We start from the raw sequence: 23112 nt of genomic DNA, 5'->3' as shown, positions 1-23112 counted from the left end.
GTGAAATCAAGCAAGCGAGCCTGCTACTCCACCTGGCTACTTGTTCTCAGCACACACTAGGTGGAGAGTCACTGCCGGGGTCAGAAGCAGGACCTTGAGGCTGCTGGTGACCTTAAAAATGATTGCAATACGCCTGCATGCTTATTAACACAGTGTGAGCAGCAGAACCGTGCTGAGCAGGCATCCCAGAATAAGCAATTACACCGGACCACAGATCACACAGTGCTCCAGTTCATGGTGACTGTGGACTCACCCAGGATCTGTCCTACACTCTGCACTCCTTTGTGGCCACTCGGACACATGTGGGACAAAGCTTAGAAAAACTTACACATCAACGATACCATTTAAAGAGCACCCGCTGCTGGCAACTGTTCTCTCTGAAGTAAAGACTCTACTTAGCGATTCCCTTGTAGGTGTTTCAAGTGTGACGTGTCTGTGTCTTTAAATGCAAAGGGATAAATGCAGGAAGTCGGAAGTGACCCAGAGGCACACATACACATATATACTCAGAGAAAGCACTCACAAACACTGCCAAACAAGTCAATCAAAATGCTCTGGAACAGCACAAAGATCCAGCTGCTAACATTCTGAGTTGTCCGGACCTCCCTGAGGTAAAAGCCAAGGCTGGTTCTACACTGCACACTAAGCAACCAGTACCCAACTAGTACCCAGCAGTTGATACATGTGTACTGAATGCATAAAAGACAGTAAAAAGGAACTCGGTTTGCAGGTTGGCCTATCCAAACTCCCTCACAACTAGGTCGCATTACCACACACAGCAGGGAAGTAGCCTGCAGGGGGCAGCACTGTTCAATAACCTCCTAACACTATCAGAGGGTTTAGTCTGCGAGGGCTGCAATGATCAGTGCTTCTGACCGGCTGCCTTCAGGAGCAAACAGCTTTCTTAGATCTCACTGATGGGAGAATCCAAGGGCAGGCTGCTGACTAAGTAGCTTTTGGAGAAAGCCCTCATCCTGACTCCCAGGCTGCCTCAAGCCACACTATCCCCTCACTGGACAGAGAGAGATCTTGCTCTCCGGCCCAGTCCTGAAAGGGTACTGATCCATGCACACTCCACCTTGGAATTTAATCACATGCCTGAGGTACCACCTCCACTCAAGGTCACTCAGGATTTTAACACACTGTGAGCATTTGGTCCAAAACACTAATTCTGATTTCTCAGATTCCTCAGAACTTTAGATTTCTTTTAAGTAAAATATTGTGATTTTTAACATGTTGGTAAGAAAATAAATGGACCATTATTTTTTACCTGCCCTAAATGATTACTAAAATCTCTGCTCTTAGCCAAATAACCCTTATAAACACACACATGCACATGTGCACATGCATACACAGTTCACACATACTACATACATGTGCATGTACTACACACATATATTCACACTATATATATGCACATGATATGTACACATGTACTCATGCACCAACACTGTACTGTACACACATACACATAGGCCACACACAGGCACATATACACTACATACATGCATATATATATATATATATATATATATATATATATATATTATACACACTACCACACATGTACATACACTATATACATGCACACACTATACATACATGTACACATGCAGGCACACACACATACTACATACACATGTGCATATATACTCATACCTGTAAATAGGCCTATACACTACACACACAAGCACACAGCACACATACAAATGTGCAGACACATGCACATCCTCACATAATCACCCACATCAATCGTTGGATTCCAGGGGACTCAGCAACAGGTAACACAGCACAAAGTCTGTGTAGACTTTCCTGCTCTGAGATACTCAAACTGGTGTATTTGCGATTCCAGGAGACTACTCGAGAAACTCAGACATAACTTTTCTAGAGAAAATTTTCCAGTCCAGAGATCCATTAACGAAAGAAGTAGAGAGGGACAAAAAGTTCTTCAAGCTGTCACAGTCTGGATTTGAATTGTCCCTACAGGCAGGTGGCTGAACACCTGGTCTCCAGCTGGTGATTCTGTTTTGAGAGGTCACGGAGCCCTGTGGACATGGAACTTTGCTGACAGAGACAGGTCAGCCATGAGGGGCAGGCCTTGAGGACCAGAGTCCAACTGCACTTCCAGCAGGAGGTCAGTTTCCTGATCCATCAAGATGTAAACAAGGCATATCACAAGCTCTTAGGCCACCGTGCCTCCCCCACCACAGAGAACTGTAGTCTCTGGAACCCTGCGCCTAGAATCACTTCTGTCAGGATTTGTCACCATGACAAGAAATGTACCTAATAATCTGATGCTAAGTTTCCAGAACAATGCATTGGTTTCTATCCTAGGTACAGCAATGCCCCCCCCCCCAACAATGTTAACATCCCGATCTTTGGGAATGTCACCTGACACAGCAAAGGGATTTTAACAATGAGGTTAAATGAAGCATCTTAAATGGAGAAAGGGTAATCTTGGATTAAGGGGGGAGGGAAGAAATACTGAATGTAGTAATCACAATCGTTCAGAGACCAAAGCACTGCATAGCGAGGCCATACAATGGAAGAATGGGTGGCTGGACTGATGTGTTGGAAGGTTAGAAGGTGGAGGATGGGGCTATGAACAAAGGGACACGGGCAGCCACTAGGAGCTTTAAAAAAGGGAAGGACATGGCTACTCGGACCCCCCACTGCAGACCCTCCAGAGGGACCAACCCTGCCAGCACCCGGTCTTTAGCCCAGGGAGATGAACGTAACTTCTGACCTCTGTATCTGCGGTGCAGAAACTTAGTTTGTTTTAAGCCAGTAGGTACATGATGATCTTTCACAGCAGTGACAGGAAATGAATACTAAATAAACAGGGAAATACCACAGGACAGATACTGTGTATACGGGTACCGTCCAGGTAGTCTGTCTCAGGGTGCCTGGTAATGACGCACAGTGTAACTGGCTGCATCCCTGCTCAGGAGAAAAATACAAAGGAAGGACAAAACACAGGGGACACTGGCCAAGCAGCAATTACACTCGGTGAAAAAGGAGCCTCGTGCACACAGACGATCAGCTCTGCAGGCGGAAAAGACGGTGTCTCTTGCCAAAAATCTGACTTGGCTCCTGGCTGAGACTTCTCTGAGAATGGATGTGTTACAGCACTCCCCCGATGTATCCGATACTCAGTTTGCTAACTGTACATGATAGAAATGTCTTCACTAACAGATACAGCTGTAACGGCATGGGGTCTGTTTTCTTCTACTTTTTTAAAATACATTGATGATCTCTTCTCTTTTTTAAGATTTATTTATTTATTATATATAAGTACATGTAGCAGTCTTCAGAAGAAGGTATCAGATCTCATTACAGATGGTTGTGAGCCACCATGTGGTTGCCAGGATCTGAACTCAGGACCTCTGGAAGAGCAGTCAGTGCTCTTAACCACAGAGCCATCTCAGAAGAAGAAAGAAGACAAGACGCTAGTCAATGCAAAAACTTTGGGGAGGTTCATCCTTACATTCATGGTGGGGTGGCTAACAGTGAGGCCCCTCCTCTTGTTTTTCTTTCTTTCTCTTCCCATTTTTACGTGTGTGTGTGTGTGTGTGTGTGTGTGTGTGTGTGTGTGTGTGTGTATGTGTGTGTGTGTGTGTATGTGTAGGTCCATGGTCGCATCCCCTACCAATCCTCCACCATACTCACTGAGGCAGGGACTCTCAATCAAACTGATATGCCTAGTCTCACCCCCTCAGGCTGAAACAGCTGGTGGGCTGCTAAGCCTACTTGCATTGACTATGAGGATTTGAACTCTGGTCCTCATGCTTGTGAAGCGAGCATTTAACCATTGAGCCATGACCCCAGTTGCTTGAAGTCCTTCTTTTTGAGAGATTATGTTCATCCTTTGCTTCTGTGATCATCAGGAAAAGCTTCCAGAAGCCAGGTGGGACTTGCAGTTGGTTTTATGTTCTATCAGAAGAGAGTACCCTGTTCACATAAGAATCCTGCATCTACCTCTGAAATGGCTCCATGCTGTAGACAGACCAAAGCTTAGAAAACTAAATGTCACTAGCAAGAAGCCACGTGGCCCAAGAACTAACAGCACTTCCACCTATGAGCTCTCAACACAACTCCCCCTTGGAGTTCCTGAATCTACAAGGAATCCCCCCTTCTTCCTACATCGTTTCCACTCTGACCCTCTGTACATCACTGTACCTATATGAGAAGTCAATACCTGGTTAAGACTTTCTAGATATGGGCACCAAACCACACTGCACAGCACATAGTTCAGTTCCTCAACAAATGGCTCCCTTTCTGAACACTGAAGCTGATGCCTGAAACAAGCTCTAAGCACCCCTTAATGAAAAGGTATCAAGAGCTCCTAGAATGTTCCATCTATTAAAAGAATTAAAACACTCTCTTCCAACTTTCAGGGCTCTTTCCTACAGCCATGAGGTTATTTTCCTCCACAAGTGAAAGCACCCGTATCCTAAAAGACTCCGCAGCATCACACCTGAATCCACTATCTGATCCATGCAAAACAGATGCAGAGCCAGGAATGTTGGCACATGCTTCTGACTCTGCACTCAAAGTCAGCCTAGAGTACAGGACCCCATCTTAACAGGAAAATGAGGGGTCACTGAGATGGCTCAGGAAGTAAAGAGTGCTGCATCATGCCTGATGACCTGAGCTGGATCCTTAAAACCCACAGAGTGGAAAGAGAAGTAACTCTTAAAGTTATCCTCTGACCATACACGCATCTGCATGTGCATGCACACATGCAGATAAACGTAACTGCAAAACCTTTTAAGAGACAGAGAAGTCACAGTCTCTAAATTTTACAAATGAAGAGCCTTATATTTAAAATACTGAAGTGGTTTGTCCTAGGTCACTTAATGAGCTATGACCCCACTAGTTTTCTTCCTACTGTGTCCCAAGAACCTCCAGTCAAGGTGCTGAACCTCTGCGTGCTGATAAAGTTACACTCCAACACTGACTCATTCTTGCGTATTCCAGGAGAGAGGAACAGCAAATCTGGACATTTATTCTTAATAAGGCAGGCAGCCCTGCAAACCATGAGTTACATGACTTAGAAACAACTGTGGTCTAATTCATACAGGGGCTAATGGTTCAGTTTCCTCCATTCCCCCACTGAATGTGACGTCCTATCTATTCCCAGGTTACAGAAACATTAAGCAGCCATTGGATTTGGGGGCTTTTTTGTTTGTGTGTTTGTTGTTGTTTTTGCTAGATGGCACTATCTCACTTCTCACTTAAAGGGGGAAAAACCTTTTCAAACTAAAGACCAGTCAATGAACCACAGTTTCGAATCACAGTTGTTCAAAAAGACCAAAGAGTTGAGTCTAGGCTCAAGGCAGAGCTCCTGTAGCAACCCTGGGTGGACCTCAAAAGCATAAAACTTGGAAACACCAAATTAATATAAGGACTCATTCCGGGCCCTGGCATCCACTACAGAAATGGCTGCAGGGTAGGTGTCTGCAAGGGACCCAGCTCTCCATCCTGAACAACCGCACAGAGACGGACGGAACTATCTGTGTAGCTTGTGGGCTGGAGGAAGGCGCCTGACCTGAGTCAGTCAGGTAGGAAGAGGTGAGCAGTTTGGAAACTAGGTCATGCCTGCTTCCAGAGTCAGAACTCCTCGCCTGCCCCTCTCCAGACTGAAACCCGCCGCCAGTCAAGCCTGCCCTGCCTGTCAGCAGAGCTATTTTAGGCACTGGTACAATCTCACTACGTGGGAGCCAGGCCCATCACATGAACGAATGCACGGGAAAGCTCTGGCGTGGTGTTACTAGCTTTAACAGATCTGGGGGAAGGCGCAAAGCCCAGGATCACCAATTCCTGACTATTGTTTACCCTGCCTCTCAAGCCCCACTGTGAGCTAGCCAGTGCTGAGCCAAGTGCCCCTCTTCCATACAGTGCCCAGGATATGAGGGGTAGGGGGGGTGCTAAGCAAGGCAAATAGCCGAGAAGCCCAGAGGACTTCACAGAAGCTGGCTGGGAAGTCAGGCCGGCTTCTCTAGGAATTGCCTCTTGATCACAGGCTTGAATATGTACTCAGAGTAACGGACACTTTGAGATAAATTAACTTCTAAGAGAAAGGGACATTTTGAAAATTAAATTATACTGCATGGAATGAGCAATCAATCAGCAATCAATATGTATCTGATAGCCATGCATACAAAATGGAAAGGCAATTCATAAAAGAATAAATACAAATGGCCAGACGTGAAGAACCGCTCCATCTTAGGTATAATCAGAGGAATGAGGCTTTAACTGACAGGTTTTCCTTTTCGTTTTTTAACGCCCCTTCCCAAGATTGGCAGGGACACAGAGCAACAACCGTCAATCGGATTGGTACAACAGTTTAGGGGTGCAGTGTCACAAATCAAGATATTAAGATGGGTGGGTAAATCTGTCGATTCAGCAATCCTCCTTCCACAAAATAAGGCTGTGGAATGTCACAGATGGGTACAAACATTTAATTGCAAAATGTCTGCCTCCGTTCCACAGCTATTAAAAAGCTGGCTTCTACCCAAATGTGCCACAATGGGGAAATAGCTGGAACCATATAATGGAATAGTATGCAACCATTTAACAGGTGGAATATTTAATGGCAGGGGAAGATACATTTCACAGCACGGTAGAAAAGTCACAAAAGCCACTGCCTAGGATCACAGATGCCGGATACCAGCAGTATGCTTCTAGCTGGTAAGAATTTCGAGTTGGTTTTTGTTTTTGTTTTGTTTTGTTTTGCTTGTTTTGTTTTTTTTTTTTAAATCTCTATTTTCTACATTTCCCAAAGAGGATATATTTAATAATAAAAATAGATTTTAAATGACTTAACTGAGAAGACACAGAAATCCCAAGATCCACCTGGGGCTTAGAAACTGCATCTGCCAGGGCGCACCCGACAGCTCCACCCTCAAGCTCCACCCTCAGTCCCCAGACCACCCATCGGGTCAGTTGGACCTGGCTGCAGAGTGAGTGAGTTTGACAGGCTTATGTGCAGTTACTCCTCAGGTAAGAAAGGGGATGACCACGGTGCTCTGAGCCCCAGGTAGGAACTCACAAGTACTCTGTCCCTGCCCAGGGACCGTGCAAGCTTACGCGACTGACCTCACCTCTCTGTTCTCTTACTCTGGCACCATTTTGATACAGCTGCGAGCACAGAGATAAGAATTTTAAAAGACAGACAGCAGAGTCCTGGTATCTAAAACGCCTGTCTGCACGATATCATAACAATGCATAAACACTAATCTGGGATCATTACGTGGAGTGTAAAGATAAGAGACATGGTTTGAAGTTTTTTTACAATCACACATGAATGCTGGCTAACTTTGTTTCTGTAAGATCTGTTCCAACAAAGAGCCTGGTTCCACTCACCTTGTTCATCGACCTCACACTGTGGAGGTGAAGCCCCAGTTCAGTCTCCAGCCTCCCCTCCTTCCCCCATGGCCTTTTCACCTCCCCGCCCCCTCCCCCATCTCTTATGCACACACACTGTCTAGATCTTCTTAGAATCTAGGAAACTTCAACTTGGCTCCAATGGCAGCTGTCTGAATACAGTGTATAACAATATCAAAAAAGAAAGAGACGTTAGACAGCCTGATAAACAAACACGGAGAACCTCTGTACCTAGGGCTCAGTTTGGCAAATCACTGTGGGGGCTTCATTTGTGAAATCAAGGGAAATGATATGGGCAGGGGGGACCCCAGCTCTGTGATGCACTTCTCAGTAACCTATGGGTGCCTTACATTAAGAGACCCTTGAAAGAGGCCCCTGTACTCCAAATGCAATTTTGGAAGAAGTTGAGAACCCACACAGGGGCAATCTGCATGGCTGAAAAGGGACAAGACTGCTTCGTACCGCCCAAGGGACAGCCAGGAATCCCACCTGCCAGCATCACCTTTACTATCAAGTCTGCAATAATTCCCAAAAGCCATCTAGTTTTAACAATTTATTTCTTAAATAATGAACACATCTGTGCTTGCACGAACCGAGCATCTTCACTCTGGTGAGACAGCTCTGCTCTGGTACAGGTTCCCACACCCATGGCATTTTTAGGGTCACCATTTTCAAGAGAAAGGGAGCAGTCACTGAGAAGGAACATAATACACAACAATATATAACAGAGTTTCATTCTGTCTCCACTTAAAATCTGAAGATAAATAGTTTATAAAGCCAAGCCTAAGTCCCTTTCTTCTGGGCCACAAATGACCTGCTCAAACTTTAATGGTAATATCACCCCACCACACCACACCCCACCCCCGACTGTGCAGAGGACTGGCTGCCTGTTTCACAGTCTGGCTGTTGTGACTTCTTATTTAAGAAACAGATACCAAGTCCAAAAGGACACATTTTCTTCTAGTAACAGAATGCATAGCTCATAAACAATCTAATTAAAATACATTATATCACACTAGATAAGACTGCTGGGCAAAAATAAATAAATAAGGTCACTGAGGCATTCTAAATGAACCTTAAACACAGGCATTAATATTTAAATATTACAATGCCCACTTAGAAAAAGAAATCAGATAATTGATAGGCCAGCACACTCAGAACCGATAATGCCAAGAAACACTGTCCTTGTGTAATTTGGCGGAACAAGCTGCTCCCTGCATACAATGGACCTTTTTGTTAAATGGGCCTCTTGTCTTTGGCATTTTATACAAACAAAACAAAATGCAAAGCCAAGAAAGAGAAAGATGACACCGGTCCTAGTCTTCAGCCAGGGCTCTATCACTGAGAAGGACATGCCCTAAAAGATATGTTAGGGAAGGAAAGGGCACTATTTAACAAAAGGGAAAGCCAGGCTAGGCAACCAGGGAAGAAAACCATCAAAGTTCAGCTATCCCGAAGGGCAACAGTGCCCTCTAGTGGGGAGCAGTATAGACTAGATAAATATGGCTGCTTTTAGGTTAATTACAGAAAACAGCAATGCTTTGTGTTAGGACGCGTACTGTGCCATTCCATTTCATGAAGGCAGGGAAGAATAGAATCACTTTAATTGGATTTTATGTAGAACCATTTCCAAGTTTGCATGTGACACACCACCATACCTTAATAAGGGAGAAATCAGATTTGTAAATGTTTTTTTAGATTAGGGGTTTGAGCCACTTTGTCATTGAAGCAGAGCAACAGGAACTTCATTTATGGAGCTGACACTATAAGAGAACTGAAAACGCACATGCAAACACTGAATTAAGTGGGGCATCAGAGGACAGACCCTCCTGGAACTGACCAGAGGGCACCTACAGACAGACAGACAGACAGACAGACAGACACACAACACACACACACACACACACACACACACACACACACACGTATAACCTAAGGGGGGACCTCGACCCATACATTCTCTGTACCTACCCCGCTCCTGCTCGGGGTTAGCCAACTGCACCACGGCAGCCACTGCAGCATTTCTAACTGGGCCCCGGCTTGGGTATCAAGCTTCCCAAGTACTATAATAGCTAAGAATATTCACTGTGAAGTGACTGTTTGACTCATAACATAATAATTTTTAATTTCTGTGTAATGCCAGTCAAGAATTTTTTTCAATACTGTCAAAAAGTTCTCAAGTTTCTGACCAGGTGTGGAGAAGGCTGAGGCAGGAGAACTTCCTTGAATTGTAGGCGAGACTAAGCTATATAATGAGAGTGTCTCAGAGAAAAACAACTTCCGGTAGTTTCTTCGAGGAAATAATTTCAGAATGCTTTAGCTTAAGAAAACAGTTGTTGCAGATGCATTTAATTAATCCCATAAGGGTCTCTTTGGTGCTTTAGGGGCTTCCCCTCTGCTTAATGAGCACAGAGCTCCCAAAAGGAAGGTGACGCACAGGCCCCGTCAGCTCACATGTCCGTCACAGTGACCATGTCCAGGGTAAAGTGTGGCACTAACTTCATGTCGGAGCATCAACATATCTAAGGACAAAGGACTAAGCCAGCACATAGGACGCTGTGCTGTAAGAATACTGCAGGCTCGGCATCAACAGCTCCTGCTTTCACCTTGCTTTAAAGAGAACATGCTGAATGATAACCTACCCCTTCAGTGTGTACCTCTTTTATCTCCGAGAGTGTGAACCTGGTGTGTGTGCTGATGTGTGCACACACACACACACACACACACACACACACACATACACACGTGTGAGTCTCTACAATAAAGCCTAGGGTGGCGATTACAATAATATAATACCCTAAAAAAAAAGCTAGTTTTGTTTTTGCTGGCCCTCTAGCTTAAAAATCAAAACCAGGCCGGGCTATTTCAGAGGGAGGCCATGTATGATGCAGCCCAACATTATAAGGGTCCAGAAGGGGAAAGACTGAGCTCAGCGTGAAACTTAAGATCAAATCTGAACCACTCCAGGATTCAGACTGGAAGAAAGAATTCTGTCGTTAGCACCAAACACTAAATTGGAAATGTCCGAGGTGCTCATAGCTGCTATCAGGTTTCCAACAGTTTGCCAAAAGCCTGATTGTTCCTCCAAAAATACAATGGCAACATATTGGTCTCTATGATGCATCAATCGTATGAAACTCAAATGCTCCTCTGACAAAAAGATGGGCAGCTGCTGTCCCACTCCAGTGACATGTGACTGCCCTTGTTACAAAGTGCTGCCTGACCAGAAAGTCAGCTGAAGGTTCAAGTCAAGCAGCTTTCACACAGCTCTGTGCACACACATCCAAATCTGCTCTCGGACAGGTTTAGCTTAGGAAGATCCATGGGCACTGGGAAGGTGGGAAACTCCCTAGTCTAAAACATTCCCTTTCCTGAGACTCCCAGATCTTAGATGCAGTCATCTCCGTGTTGAAGCCGTTTCCTTCTTTTTTACAGAATCAGAGCCAGCCAGTGTGCAACTCCAGAGAGCCACAACCTCCTGCCCTCCTACCCAGTGTGCTGCACACAGGGCAGTGAGCTCCTCCCTTGTCTACTGGTTAGCAGGCTCCAGCTCTTGATCTGCTAGCAGCAACTCTGGATGAAGGGATGGCTCCCCCTGGAGCCTGAGATGCTGATCTCCACTGAGGTCCACAAGCTACAGCTTTCAATCTAAAAGTCTTCAGGTTCAGAAAGCTGGTTAAACAAAGGTCAAGAGGAGAAGAGCGTTAGTTCCTGAGGAGACAACAGTCTAGTCTTGCAGCTCACTAAGAACATGGGTAGGGTAGGTAGAGACTGGTGGGACAACCTCCCAGTTACTCATGACGTGCTGGGTGCACTCTTCCTGTAGCCTCGGCATCCTGACTTCAGCTAAATGGGCTGATACATGATGCTGAGGCAACCCTGCTTTGGGTTCAGCTGGACCACCCAGTGCAGTAAGAGCAAATGCTTTGGGCGGGAGCCCCACAGTAAAGACTTTGGGGGCCCCATGATCCCTACTGTAATTACTCAACTTCTACTGATACCCTAAATGTGCATGGCTGTGTTCCAATAGAAACACAAAATCAGGTAGGTCACATTATGTCCGGGGGCTGTAGTTGATCCACATCCAATACAGAAAGCTGAATTCAGTTGACAGAGTAAAGCCAGCTCACAACTGTAAAGCGAAGGACTAGGAGCTGAGTGTGGCGGGACAGACACATCTACAATCCTAGCATGTAAGCTATGAAGATCAGGAGTTGGAAGCCAGCCTGGGCTATATAGCAAACTAAAGCAAGGACACACAGTAAGAGACACTGTCTCCAAAACAAAGGAAGGTTTTTCATGCTCCCATTGTACGTCTGCATTGCCTCTGAATACTCCTACATTCCAGAACCATGACCTTTCCTTCCTGCTTGGAACTGAGAATTTATTCAATTGCCTTAGTACTATCAAGTATAAGCATTCAAAAGTTAACTTTGCATTGCTTACATACAACCTGAGAAAGTCAGGGACAGAACAGTCTGCTCAGAGCTCACATCAAAGGGGGCAGGGCCCTGAAGAACCCAGTTTGTCAGGGAACACACCCCTCCCTCTACCTCTCCTATCTCCCATGTAGAGGGGAGTGTGGAAAAGGCATTGCCACAACAGCACTCACAGACAGATAAGATATCTGTCCAGTCATCATGGGACTGTGCTCAGCATCCATCCACTCAGCTTCACAGGCTGAAGACTCCACTGCTGATCCACAGACAACAGTCTCCCTGTTGTGGCCCAAAGAAAGGACCGCTGACAACTCTGGCAGAGCTTTCACAGAGGCCAACACCAGGAGTCTTGGGAGCAGATGCTCATTCCACTCTGCACTGCACAGGCAAAACAAAGCCATGATGACAACTTACAAATGGGCAAGTTGCACCAGGAGAAGGAAGCCTGTTATCTAGAAGCCACAGACTACCTGGGCAAGACACTTTCCAAGACTGCCTCAAAGGACAAAACCCAACTCTGATATGACAAACAGCCTGGTATCTATCAGCCTCCAGCTTATTTAAGTCCAATCTACATGTTAAGGAGAGACTGATTTATATGCACTTGACCGCCTGGGATTTGCAATACAGTATTCCAAAAATTAAGAATCAGAATCTTCAGCACTAGCAGAGTCATGCTTGGTGTCATGGAGAGGGAGGAGGAATGACAGGTAGTTTCCTGAGGGGAAGTAGGGGCTGGAAACACTGCTGGCCTTCCTAAAGCCTTCTACAATCCATCCTTATAACTAGCCACACCAGTGGGACCTACACACCTCCTACAGTGTCCACAACTATGGCATGAGAAGGAAATGTCACAAGAAAGGGGAACAGTGGAGAGGCAGCACTTCTGCCTTTGCTCCTAGGGTTTAGGGATACACACATTTCTTCCCCACACTTTAGAACCTCCTTATCTCTCAATTCAGGATTGCCCGGACGCTTTGGACAGAGGACAGCAGACTTAGTCAAAGGTCTACATCTCACATCAGTCAGAGCAGGCTGACTGGGACCATCACATACCTCACTGAAGAAATGCTATCCTGGGGGCTGGCAAGATGGCTCCCTGGTTAACAAGCATTGGCTGCTCGTGCAGAGAAGCCAGGTTAAACCCAAATACCAACATGGCAGCTCACAACCATCGCCATCCATGTTATCCAGCAACCTCTCAGGACTCCAAATATGGTATGCATACATGCATGCAAACAAAACACTGATGCAATAAAATTTAAATAAATAAATAAATAAATAAATAAATAAATAAATAAAATGAAATAAATTTAAAATAAATAAGAAAAACTGTTCAACTAAAAGACCAAGGCAATGAGATCATTTCATTCAATTCCAAGTAAGCTACGTGTTAGATAAACAAAGAGAAATGTTCTAAAGTCCTCAAATCCTTTTTTATAAACTTACTCTACCGTATCCTGGGTCAGCACCCAGACCCAGACAATGCATCTTGGATGTTGGGGAGACAGCCCCAGTGACAGCATGAGAATTCTCCAGGCTCTACCCCAAGGATAGACTGAAGGTATCTGGGTGCAGGATGAGGTCTGGGAAGTTACTTTATGGAAACTGCTTCCCACTGTTTTAAGCACTGTCCCTTAGGAGCGGTGTGGGCAGCAGGTCTACTCTGGGATGGCAGAGTCGAGCTGAGAGCCTGCCACACTGTGGTGGCTGATCACTGTGGTAACGCACCTCCTTTGCTTGCTGGAAGAGGACACTGGGACTCCAAAAATCACGAAAGAAAGAGAGGAAAATAGAAAAAAGCCCATGAGAGAGCCTATGGGGGGGAGACTGTGACAGAGAGAAAGATGGACAGAGAGAAACCTGACAGAGGACAAGCAGAGGACAGATACAATTCTATTCTTTAATCTGAAGATACATATCCTATCCCAAAGCAATTTAGACGCTAATGTCAGATGTCAATGGACCAAAACAAAACCCCATTCAAGATGGCACAAGTGCCCATCTCGGTGCTGTGACTGTACCAGCCCAGGAAGGCACTGACCTCACCATGGTCACTGTGGTTAAACAGAGACAATCAGGAGGGTTACTGCAGAGGTGAGGACAAGGACAAATTCTCCAGTTTTATGAAGAAATAAGATACAGTTACCAAAGGAAAACGATAGGCTCAGTGACCAGTGGGAACCTGCAGTACCCTTGGATCCAAAGTCACAATCTGCTGCTGTCCAGGATCCCATTACCAATCAATTTTGGTTTGAATAAGCCAGGTAATTGGAATACATCCATGCACCACACAGACCGGGTCAAAACCTCTTAGCCAGAGCCTGTTTCTCCAGCCCCTGAAGACCAAAATAGCCACAGCCTTCTGCTGACTTCTCAGCTTTGAGTAACTTGAAGGTCAGGCCCCACAAGCCTCACACTGTAACACCGGGATGGAGAGGGAGTGTGGTTTTAATGAGACAATAGCTGAGAAAACTGTAAGAGCCTCTTTAGAGATCCATCACCAACGTTGCATTAGTTACATCTAAGTAGAATTCACTGCAGCTCTCACAAAAATAAATAAATAAAATAAGATGACAGTAAGCTACAGGCCTACCTATTCCTGAATTTGCTCCAGTAACCAGGACCACCTTCCCTGTGAGGTCCCGGCCCTGCAGTATTTCCATGGCGGTGGTGCTGCCGTCGTATCTCTGTCTGGTGGTTGGCTTCATTGGATTATCATCCACCGTAAATGCCAACCTTGGATCCAAGTAGGTAGTTCTTTTATTTATGTGGCTGCAAAGAACAGAGAGAACATTGAATTCTATACAGCAAGGACCAGCGCCTCTAAGTAGAAGATAATCTAATATTCCAGGCAAAGAATGCACCGAAGGTTTACTGTCAAACACGAAGAGACCCAGAATCCATCTGACCTACCTTGTGGCCTCTGAAAGGATGGTACTCTTGCCTGAAAACAGAGCCATGGAAGCCTCTCAGAAAGACCTTGAAGGTACTGGGATAAAATAGGCCCCTTGGGTCCTACAGCAGCTTGCTGAAAAGGCTCTGAGTTTCTACTGAGCTCACATTAATATAAATGCATCTATCAGATCTGTCAGCCACTCTCCTCAATAGACATCCATGTAATTTCACTGGCCTGTGCAAGGGCCTATACACCCTGGCACACGGAGAAAATGACAGAAGTCTTAATAACTATCAAGCAGGCCAAACAACAAGGCTTCAATTGTTTGCATTTAAGACCACAGCCAAGCCATATATAATAAGCGCCAAACGTTTGATTTGCAATTAATCTAGAAACATAGAAACAACATTAAAATATACTGGCACATACAGATTATTAAATTACTCCTTTTAATACCATTTTTTACATTTTAAATATATGACCTGGGTTCAATCCCTGAAGCCTACATGATAGAAGGAAACAATTAACTCCAAGTTGTCCTGATGTCTCTCTCGGGAGCTCACCCCATAGCAGCCTAGAGAACACCTAATTGTGCTCTAGCTTGTTGCTAGTCCATACTCACTTCCTTATACCAGCAGCTGGCTAACTCGGCCTACTGCCCGTCTCTGTAAAGTTTTATTAGGACACAGCAATGGCCATTGTTTTTATATTAAAACAGAAACCACAGAGCACCATAGCCTAAAATGCATCTGATCCGTTACAGAAAGTTTAGCTGATTCATCTCGAGAGTAGGCCAGACAAACCAGCATGCTTCAGAATTCCCTAGAGGGCACTGGCTGCCCCTCTCTACCACAAACACACCCCAAGTTGAGACTCAGATGATAGGAGGCCTAAGAATGTGTCTATCTAGTAAGTTCCCAAGAGCTGCCAATGATGCTGATCAGAGAATCCCATCTTGGAACCACTGCTCTGGACCAATGAAGCAGAAAGCACTCCAGAGAACAGCTTTACAGGCATGTGTGTACACAGGAGTAGTCTGGCTGCATGGAGCCTAAGAGTCTCCACAGCCAAGTTGTCCAAGGAAAATGCAGAAAGGGATATTTGTGGCATAAAACTAAAGAAATGATATCCCTGTCTTGATAAGGAAAAGGATTTTTATAAATCAAGGAAGAAGGACCCTTTTATAAACTAAAAGGCAGCAAAGAACATCCACCTAATCACCTGCCAGAGAGACTGCCCTGCTAGGGCGGTGCATGGCTGCCCAGACTCTCCAAAGCAAGCCCTGGCCTACCTGCTCGCAGGTGTGGGAGATGAGTGGGAGGGAGTTCATTAGGTTTGCTGACAAAACACTCCTCCGGGTGAGCCCATTGCTACAACTGGCACTATTACTACATGAATAGTAGCAGGCAAGGCTAAAACCAACTGTCACTGTAGTGCTAAATATTAGGAAAATGAAGTTCCAGACGGCACAGCAGTTACAGAGCACTTGCTGCCCAATTGTGAGGACTGGAGTTTGGAACACAGTGCCCATCCAACAATCTAGGGAATCCCATGTTTGCACGTCTGTAACTCCAGCTCCAAAGGCTGAGGTTCAGGGAGAGAACCTGCCAAAGACAAGATTTGTAGTCTGATAGGAGAGGAGCCTCACACCCTTAAACAGTCACAGACACATCAATCAATCCTTCGTATAAAGGTCAGGAAGCCTCAGGTCAAACAGCTTAAAGAAGAAAAAGAAGGAAAAAAAGAAAAGCAGTGGTCCAATCCAGTACGGTGAAAACCTACGGAAATCTTCATGCAGCTCCCAAAATATCATGCCATCTCTGAAAAGCTAAGTTTGTGTTTAACCTTAAAGGCTTGACAACTATAATAGCTGTATTAGGGGTGTGCTTAGGGAATATCACACCACAATCCATGTGGCAGACAAGTCATGTGTGAAGGGCTGGGCTGGCCTGACCTCAAAAGCTTAGTGTACAATGGAGGGTGGAAAACTGCAGACTAGAAGAAAAAAAGTCACAAAGCTCATAAAGGGGGTTACTCTCACTGGTCAACAGGTCTATGTGACTTCATAGTCTCCTACAGTCAGTGTAGGAGATCATAACTGAAAATCCCTCTTAAACATCAAACTGGCTTCTACACAGATACTTACTCAACAAAAAACACTTGTCCGTTCTCGTCGGTCTCCTGCTCCCATCCATACGGCAAATCTGAAACACAAGGAAGATTAACAGTGTATGTGTAGGGAATGAAGCCAAGTCACATCCCAAGGTCAGGAAGGAGGTTACCCCTCTCATCCCTGGTCCTCTAACCCCTCTGAACCAGGTTGCTCTGGTCACATGCTTCAAGGGTGGCAGCTAGAGAAGGCCCAGCATCCATCAGGAATTCACAATCTGCCTCCTGCTTTAACCAAAACCCTGTTACACTCTTGATCACTCTTAAGCATTCTCTCAGCTCCTGCTTTTACTTCAGGCCTCAGCAGATGCTCCTATGAGCATGAACTCCCAAAGCTCACAGCCATGTCTGCAAGTACACCAGACAGCAGCAGTGGCGTGCTGACCCAGGCTGCCTTGTGCCATGCTGTATAGCCACCCATCGTTTTCACATACAAGCGCATCTGCCTTTGCCTAGACACTGGAGAGCTTCAACCCCTGTTTTCATTCAGTACTTCCACTCCCTCAGAAACACCTTTGTCGGTTCCTAGAAAATACTGCCATCTGCCTCTACCACCTGCACCAAGAGCAGTTTCTCCCATGGTACAACCGCAGAGAAACCCAACAAGTCAGAGCTCTTAACTGTCTTGATAAACTTTGTTTAAAGTCGTAAGACATCCTCCTGCCCATCTCGAGATCTTATCTTCTCCTTCTGCCAAACCCCATTATGTTCTCAGACTGAGAGCCCTGTTCCCTGCTGGCCACCCACCAGACAGCCTTCCCAGAAGGACATGGTTAACTGCCACCTCACCACCTCTGACATCTTCCCTAGCTAATGAATGTTTCAGATGCCATACAGACCTCCTGCGACTCGTTTTCGCTTGCCGGTTTTCGGATGCTCCCACTGGGTCTTTTCCTCGGTGTGACTGTAAGAGACCCACGATAGAGTACGTTAAGTACGTTAACACTGCTAAAATGTCATCACTGCGTTGGCTGTATCTCTGCCTGATGTGGCTGGAGCAGTGAGGACAGACAGAAAAACTCAGAACGGTTTGCTGACCCTGTCAGGTCAGAAGACCCAAACCGGAAGGGGTCCTGAAGGACAGGTGGGAGATCATTTGGGGAAGGTGATCTAGGGGGAGGGTCCCAGCTAGAGTCCACTTTACAAAGCTCTGTGAAGCACCAAGTTCTAAAAAAGGCATTCTGTATTTCTTTTCCCTTTATTCAAGGATATACTGACAATCTCCAATTTCTGGTTTATAATGCTCACATTTAAAGATTAAATGTGGCTTAAATATCACATTGTTAGAGTTTATTTTCCTCGTTCTTTTTACTTTGTTGAGTTTGGCTTTTTGGTTTGTTTTGGTGTTGTGTAGAGACAAGGTTTCACGTAGCCCAGGCTGAACTCACAACGTAGCCATGGATGACATTAAACACTGATTCTACTGTCTCTATGTCCTAATTACTAAACTTACAGATTAAAATTATTAAAATCACATTCTGCACAAAATGGCTCAAGAGGAAAAAGTACTTGTCATGCAAAACTGAGGACTCCAGTTTGCTGCCTGGATCCCACAGAGCAAGAAGATATGTGCTTCCTGGATGCTGTCCTCTGACTTCCACCAATACCATGGCATACACACAGTCATACACACACACACACACACACACACACACACACACACACACACACACACACAAATATTTTAAATCTACATTCTGGCCCCAGGTATAACATCAGTGTCTCATTAATCTCTGTGTCCTAAGTGTGCCCCCAAAAGAAATTAGGAATATAGTGAGACAGTAGCACAGGTCACTTAGCTATGACAAGACGACCATGTATCTGTGAATGCTGGGTCTGACGACAACCCCTATGCACCACTGCTCCACTGACTCCACCTCTCCAATGTCACTTCCTGTCATCTGCAGAATGGGGCTGTCTCAAGGACACTGTTCAAATGGTCTCTGGGAGCAATTGTTATAATAAAATGGTGAGCTGTCATACATTCTATCGGTAAATTGTCACATGCTGTCCAAGCTTGTTGAAAGCAGACTCTGATATCAAGGAGGCTTCCCTTTACTGGCTCCAGCACGTTTATTTCACATGCCCTTCAAAAGCTCCCAAGAGACTAGTGGGATCCCCAGTCTGTGACAGGAAGAAAGGAAAACAGCAAACAGCTAAGGGTATTAAAAAACACTTTGTCCTTGAACACAGCTAAAAGATTCCCAAGTGCCTTCCTTCAACTACTGTTTATCCCACAATAAAAAAAAAAAGCCTAGGACCACGGCCTCAGTCAGGGCTACCAGATGTGGCCTGATGTTGTACACACCTGACTTTACGTCTCTCTCAGTTGGGCTCTTCCAGTCAGTGTCTAATGGGCACTGTGAATTATCTAGTGATAACATTTTGCTGCCCATGGCTTCTCTCTCTCTACTAGTTGCTATTTATTCTTTTACTTCTGCTTGATCCGCATTTAATAAAGTACAGTCAGAATAGATCATTCTCCTTCAAACATGGATCAAAAGCTAGAGCCACCTGTCACCAGTGGCAGGCATCCTACCATGAGAGAAACAGCCAGGCACTGAAGGAGGCATTCGAAGGTTGAGCTTGATTTCCTTAAATCCACCCTCAGAAGGGGCGTAACTGCTTTACTTCATCATCAACTGATGAGATGCCTACAGTAGATGCCAAGGACCAAGAAATAGTGGTAAGTTCAGGTGGTTGGAGCAGAACAGACTAGGCAGTTCTCTAGGGCTGCGACTCCACACACAGAGGTCCAGGTAGGAGCACCCACTTCAGGATCACTGGCGTGCCTAAACCCCGGCACCTCCTGCTCATGCAATCCACTCATGTCTCTAGAGCCGTTCAGTCCTTCTGAAGACACAAACCCAGTGGCACTCCCTGGCTCCAGAACACCGGTGGGCTCTAGAGTTGGATACAGAAGGGCCTCTGTAAACTGATCCCTTCCTAGCCAGTCTCAGGCTTTTACAACCTTAAGCCACAGAAAGAGGTCTGCCTGGGGCCTCTCCTCCCACTGTCCCCTCCACCTGCCTGACTTGCTACCACCTGAATCCACCTTCTACGGCACTCTGATACACAGGGCAAGTGACACCTCTTCTAGGCAGTCTCCCTCAGCCATCCACACACCTCATGCTGGACACAATACACTATAAATATATAATTACAAGTCATTTGTTGGATCTTCTAGAGCTCCTTAGGAATGGCATCTGCATCACACTTAGCTGGACATCACCAGTGCGCAGCAACCCGCCTGGCACTTAAGGACTCTCGAATGAATGAACTCACCAAAGCTTGTCTGTTTTCTGTTTCTATCTGGCCACCAGCAGCAGCAGGGAATGTCTTTGAGTAGCTGCAAATCTCATAGAAAGTTTACAGCCTATTAGTGGGAGAACCCAGGGCACAGACTAACTCCTAATTTGGTAATAAGGCAAGAAAGTTGTCTTTTACATTTTTCTGGAACTAGGTAGGATGGTGCAAACATGTAATTCCATACCTGGAAGGTGGGGGCAGGATGACATCAAGGCATTATGTCATCCTGATTACATTAAAAAAAAAAAAAAAAAAAAAAAAACCTAGGCAAGCCTGGGCTACAGGAAGCACTGATAGACAATTAACCACAGAGACTGGAAGATCTCTGTGAGTTTGAAGCAAGTCTACATTTTTTTGACGTTAATTATTAAAAACTAAAAGTACACATTACAGATGTGTGTAAAATCACTTGTTTTCTGAAAGACAAGAGATGATGATATACTCTTGTGGAAAGCTTTATGAAGATTGAGTCTCCTAGCTTTTGGTGTGTTCGTGCACACTTGAACCCCAACCCACGAGAATTGGGAGTTCCACCGCAGCCACCCTCCAAGTTAAGGCCAGCTTGGACTGCATGAGACCTTGTTTTAAAAATATTTTACAGATGCATAAGAAACTAAAAGAGGAAGTATTTGAGAAGAAGAAGAAAATCTGGGAAAGTACACAAATACATAAGAAAAAGGAGATCCTGAAACCCAGGAACTAGGAGGGCAGGTAGAGAGGTCCCATGATTAGGCAACACGGTGGTGAACTTTCAAGATGGCCAGCTCCTTCCTCGCTCTTTTTACGTGAGATGAAAGCCTGACATCTTAAAACAGACTCCTTGTGGGCTTTTTCTCCTGCTAGTCAGCCCCTGCCGATTGGCTCAGCACACAGGCCACATCAGGACGTGTTACCGAACAGTTGTGGACCAACCATCTCATCTTTCTTCAAACTAAACAACTCTTAAAGTAAGGTCTGCAAACTCTTCAATGACTTTTTAAAAGCCCCCAAGAAGAGACTGGAATATTTTTGGCTTCCACGTTTCCCTCTCTACTTTGCAGTCATTAACTCCATGTGTGTCTGTGGTGTGGACAGGATTCCTCCCCACAGAATGACTTTCAGCCTGCTGACTGTGCCTGCTGCTCTTTGAGGTGTTGGAGACTTCTCCACCGCTACCTGTTCCATGGCTAATTTCCCCCTGCCTTTTAATTCTTGAGCAGGCAGAGAAAATGAGCCCGATCAAGATCCCAAGACCCTATCAAAACCCATCATTTTGTACATTAAATATCTATGTGTTAAAAATGAATAGATTTCCCCAAGCATAGAGTCAGCTGCAGTAGGTTCTCTATGGAAACTCAGTGTCTGTATTTTAGTCGATACCCAGATTCTGGGTGGGGCTTGGGGGTAGGATTACACAGGCCTTCATATACATCGAGACCCTGTAAAAACAGGTGAAAGTTCCAAGCCAGCCACATTCACATAGGGATCCTGTCTCAAAAAAAGGGAAGATGGGGTAGGGAGGAGGGAGAGATGGCACGGGTAATTGGGTAATTCCAATAATGGAACCTATGCATCTTTGCCCCAGATACAATCCAACTAACAGAAAATGCCTGCTGGGCAAGTGACCTACAACCCACTAGCCTCTCCACTGAGTGCCTGATGCACAGCGCAGATTCATTCTTGTGATAACTCATTTCACAGATGAGGGAAACAGAAAGCCAGGGCTTTCAGTGGCCCAAGGTCACGGTTAGTAATAGGGAAAGGCTTTGTTGACGTTTCCAAAACTTCCCCGAGAAACCACTGGGATCCATCCAGGACATCTGCTTTAAAAAAAATACAGATTGCTGGGCCTCCAGCTCCCCTTGGCGGGAGCTTGACTTTAAAGTTTTCTTGATTTCCTCTTTAGAGGAGTAAGACCTAGGAGCCACAAGCGCAAGGTGCAGTGCCTCGTAGTGAGCAGCAGGGGGCGTGCTGCGGGTAGCCAGGTGACCGGACCTTGACCCAGACCCCATAACAACGGGGGGGACCCTGGGACAGGAGGCTGGAGATCCGGATGCGCGTGCCCGCCCGGCTGGGCAGCGCAGGGTCCAGGCCTCGCAGGACACGGCTCTCAGGAACGCCGCTCCAGGCCGCTTACTTGGCGTAGTACACCCAGCCGTCCTTGGTGGTTCTCTCCTCCCAGCCCGGAGGCAGCTCATCCTCACTGTCCGTGTCGTCCAGGCCCGCATAACGCAGAGCTGCCATGCTGGAGATACAATTAGCCGCCGGCTCTCCTCAGCAACTCGCTCTGGCTTCAACCGCGCTGCGCTGCGCGCGTCAGGGGCCAGACAGCTCGCGCCTGCGCACTGCTCGCCCGGCCGATCCGCAGCTGCAATCCAGTTTCCTGTATTCGCGGCGACTGGCGGGAAAGGGGGCGGATCCTGAGAAGAATGCTGGTGGGAACGCGGAAGAAATCGAACGGCCGTGAGGCTGGAAGGAAAAACAGGAACGGCTCCAAAACTGGAATAAGCTTCCTCACCCTCATGGAAGGGGCGTGCTCACCCAGTCATCATGCAGGACTCTGCACGTTGCTGGGCGACCTGAAACCACTTCCTTATTGTTTTACCCAATCCTGAATGAGTCTCCGCAGTGGGGTATCCTGGGAAATGTAGTCCGTCCAAGCTCAACTGGACGCTACTACGGTGGGGGCGTGGGGGGGCGGAATTCTTATGAAACTGCCTGAGTTTCAGTTTCTTTCCATGCCACGCAGGCGTGCATGCTCAATCTTATGACACTACGACACGTTACTGTGACACTGTTATATCCAAAATTTACGCTGGAGAATCCTGAGTCGGATTCCAAAGAGGAAAAAGAAAAAAATCTCACAATGTTTAAAGTTTACGATTTTTGTGTTGGGTCGTATTTATTATTATCCTGGGCCACGTGCTG

General features: G+C 45.9%; 1 protein-coding gene across 1 annotated transcript in view; it reads right to left on the bottom strand.

Annotated features, from left to right (window-relative positions):
• WWOX (WW domain containing oxidoreductase) overlaps positions 1 to 22470 on the bottom strand; it is an 875039-nt gene extending 852569 nt beyond the window's left edge. Inside the window, exons 1-4 of the mRNA XM_080937461.1 lie at positions 22322 to 22470; positions 17736 to 17800; positions 16874 to 16931; positions 14425 to 14603 (exon numbers count right to left, since the gene is read on the bottom strand). Coding sequence (XP_080793587.1) covers positions 14425 to 14603; positions 16874 to 16931; positions 17736 to 17800; positions 22322 to 22428 — 409 coding nt within the window. The 5' untranslated portion in view covers positions 22429 to 22470. The remainder of the gene's footprint in view (positions 1 to 14424; positions 14604 to 16873; positions 16932 to 17735; positions 17801 to 22321) is intronic.
• Between the last annotated feature and the right edge of the window lie 642 nt (positions 22471 to 23112).

The sequence above is a fragment of the Micromys minutus genome (genome assembly GCF_963924665.1).
Source record: "Micromys minutus genome assembly, chromosome: 24".
In the NCBI taxonomy this organism is placed as follows: domain Eukaryota; kingdom Metazoa; phylum Chordata; class Mammalia; order Rodentia; family Muridae; genus Micromys; species Micromys minutus.
Note: the sequence above shows the minus strand (reverse complement) of the source record. Positions and strands in the feature narration are given on the sequence as shown.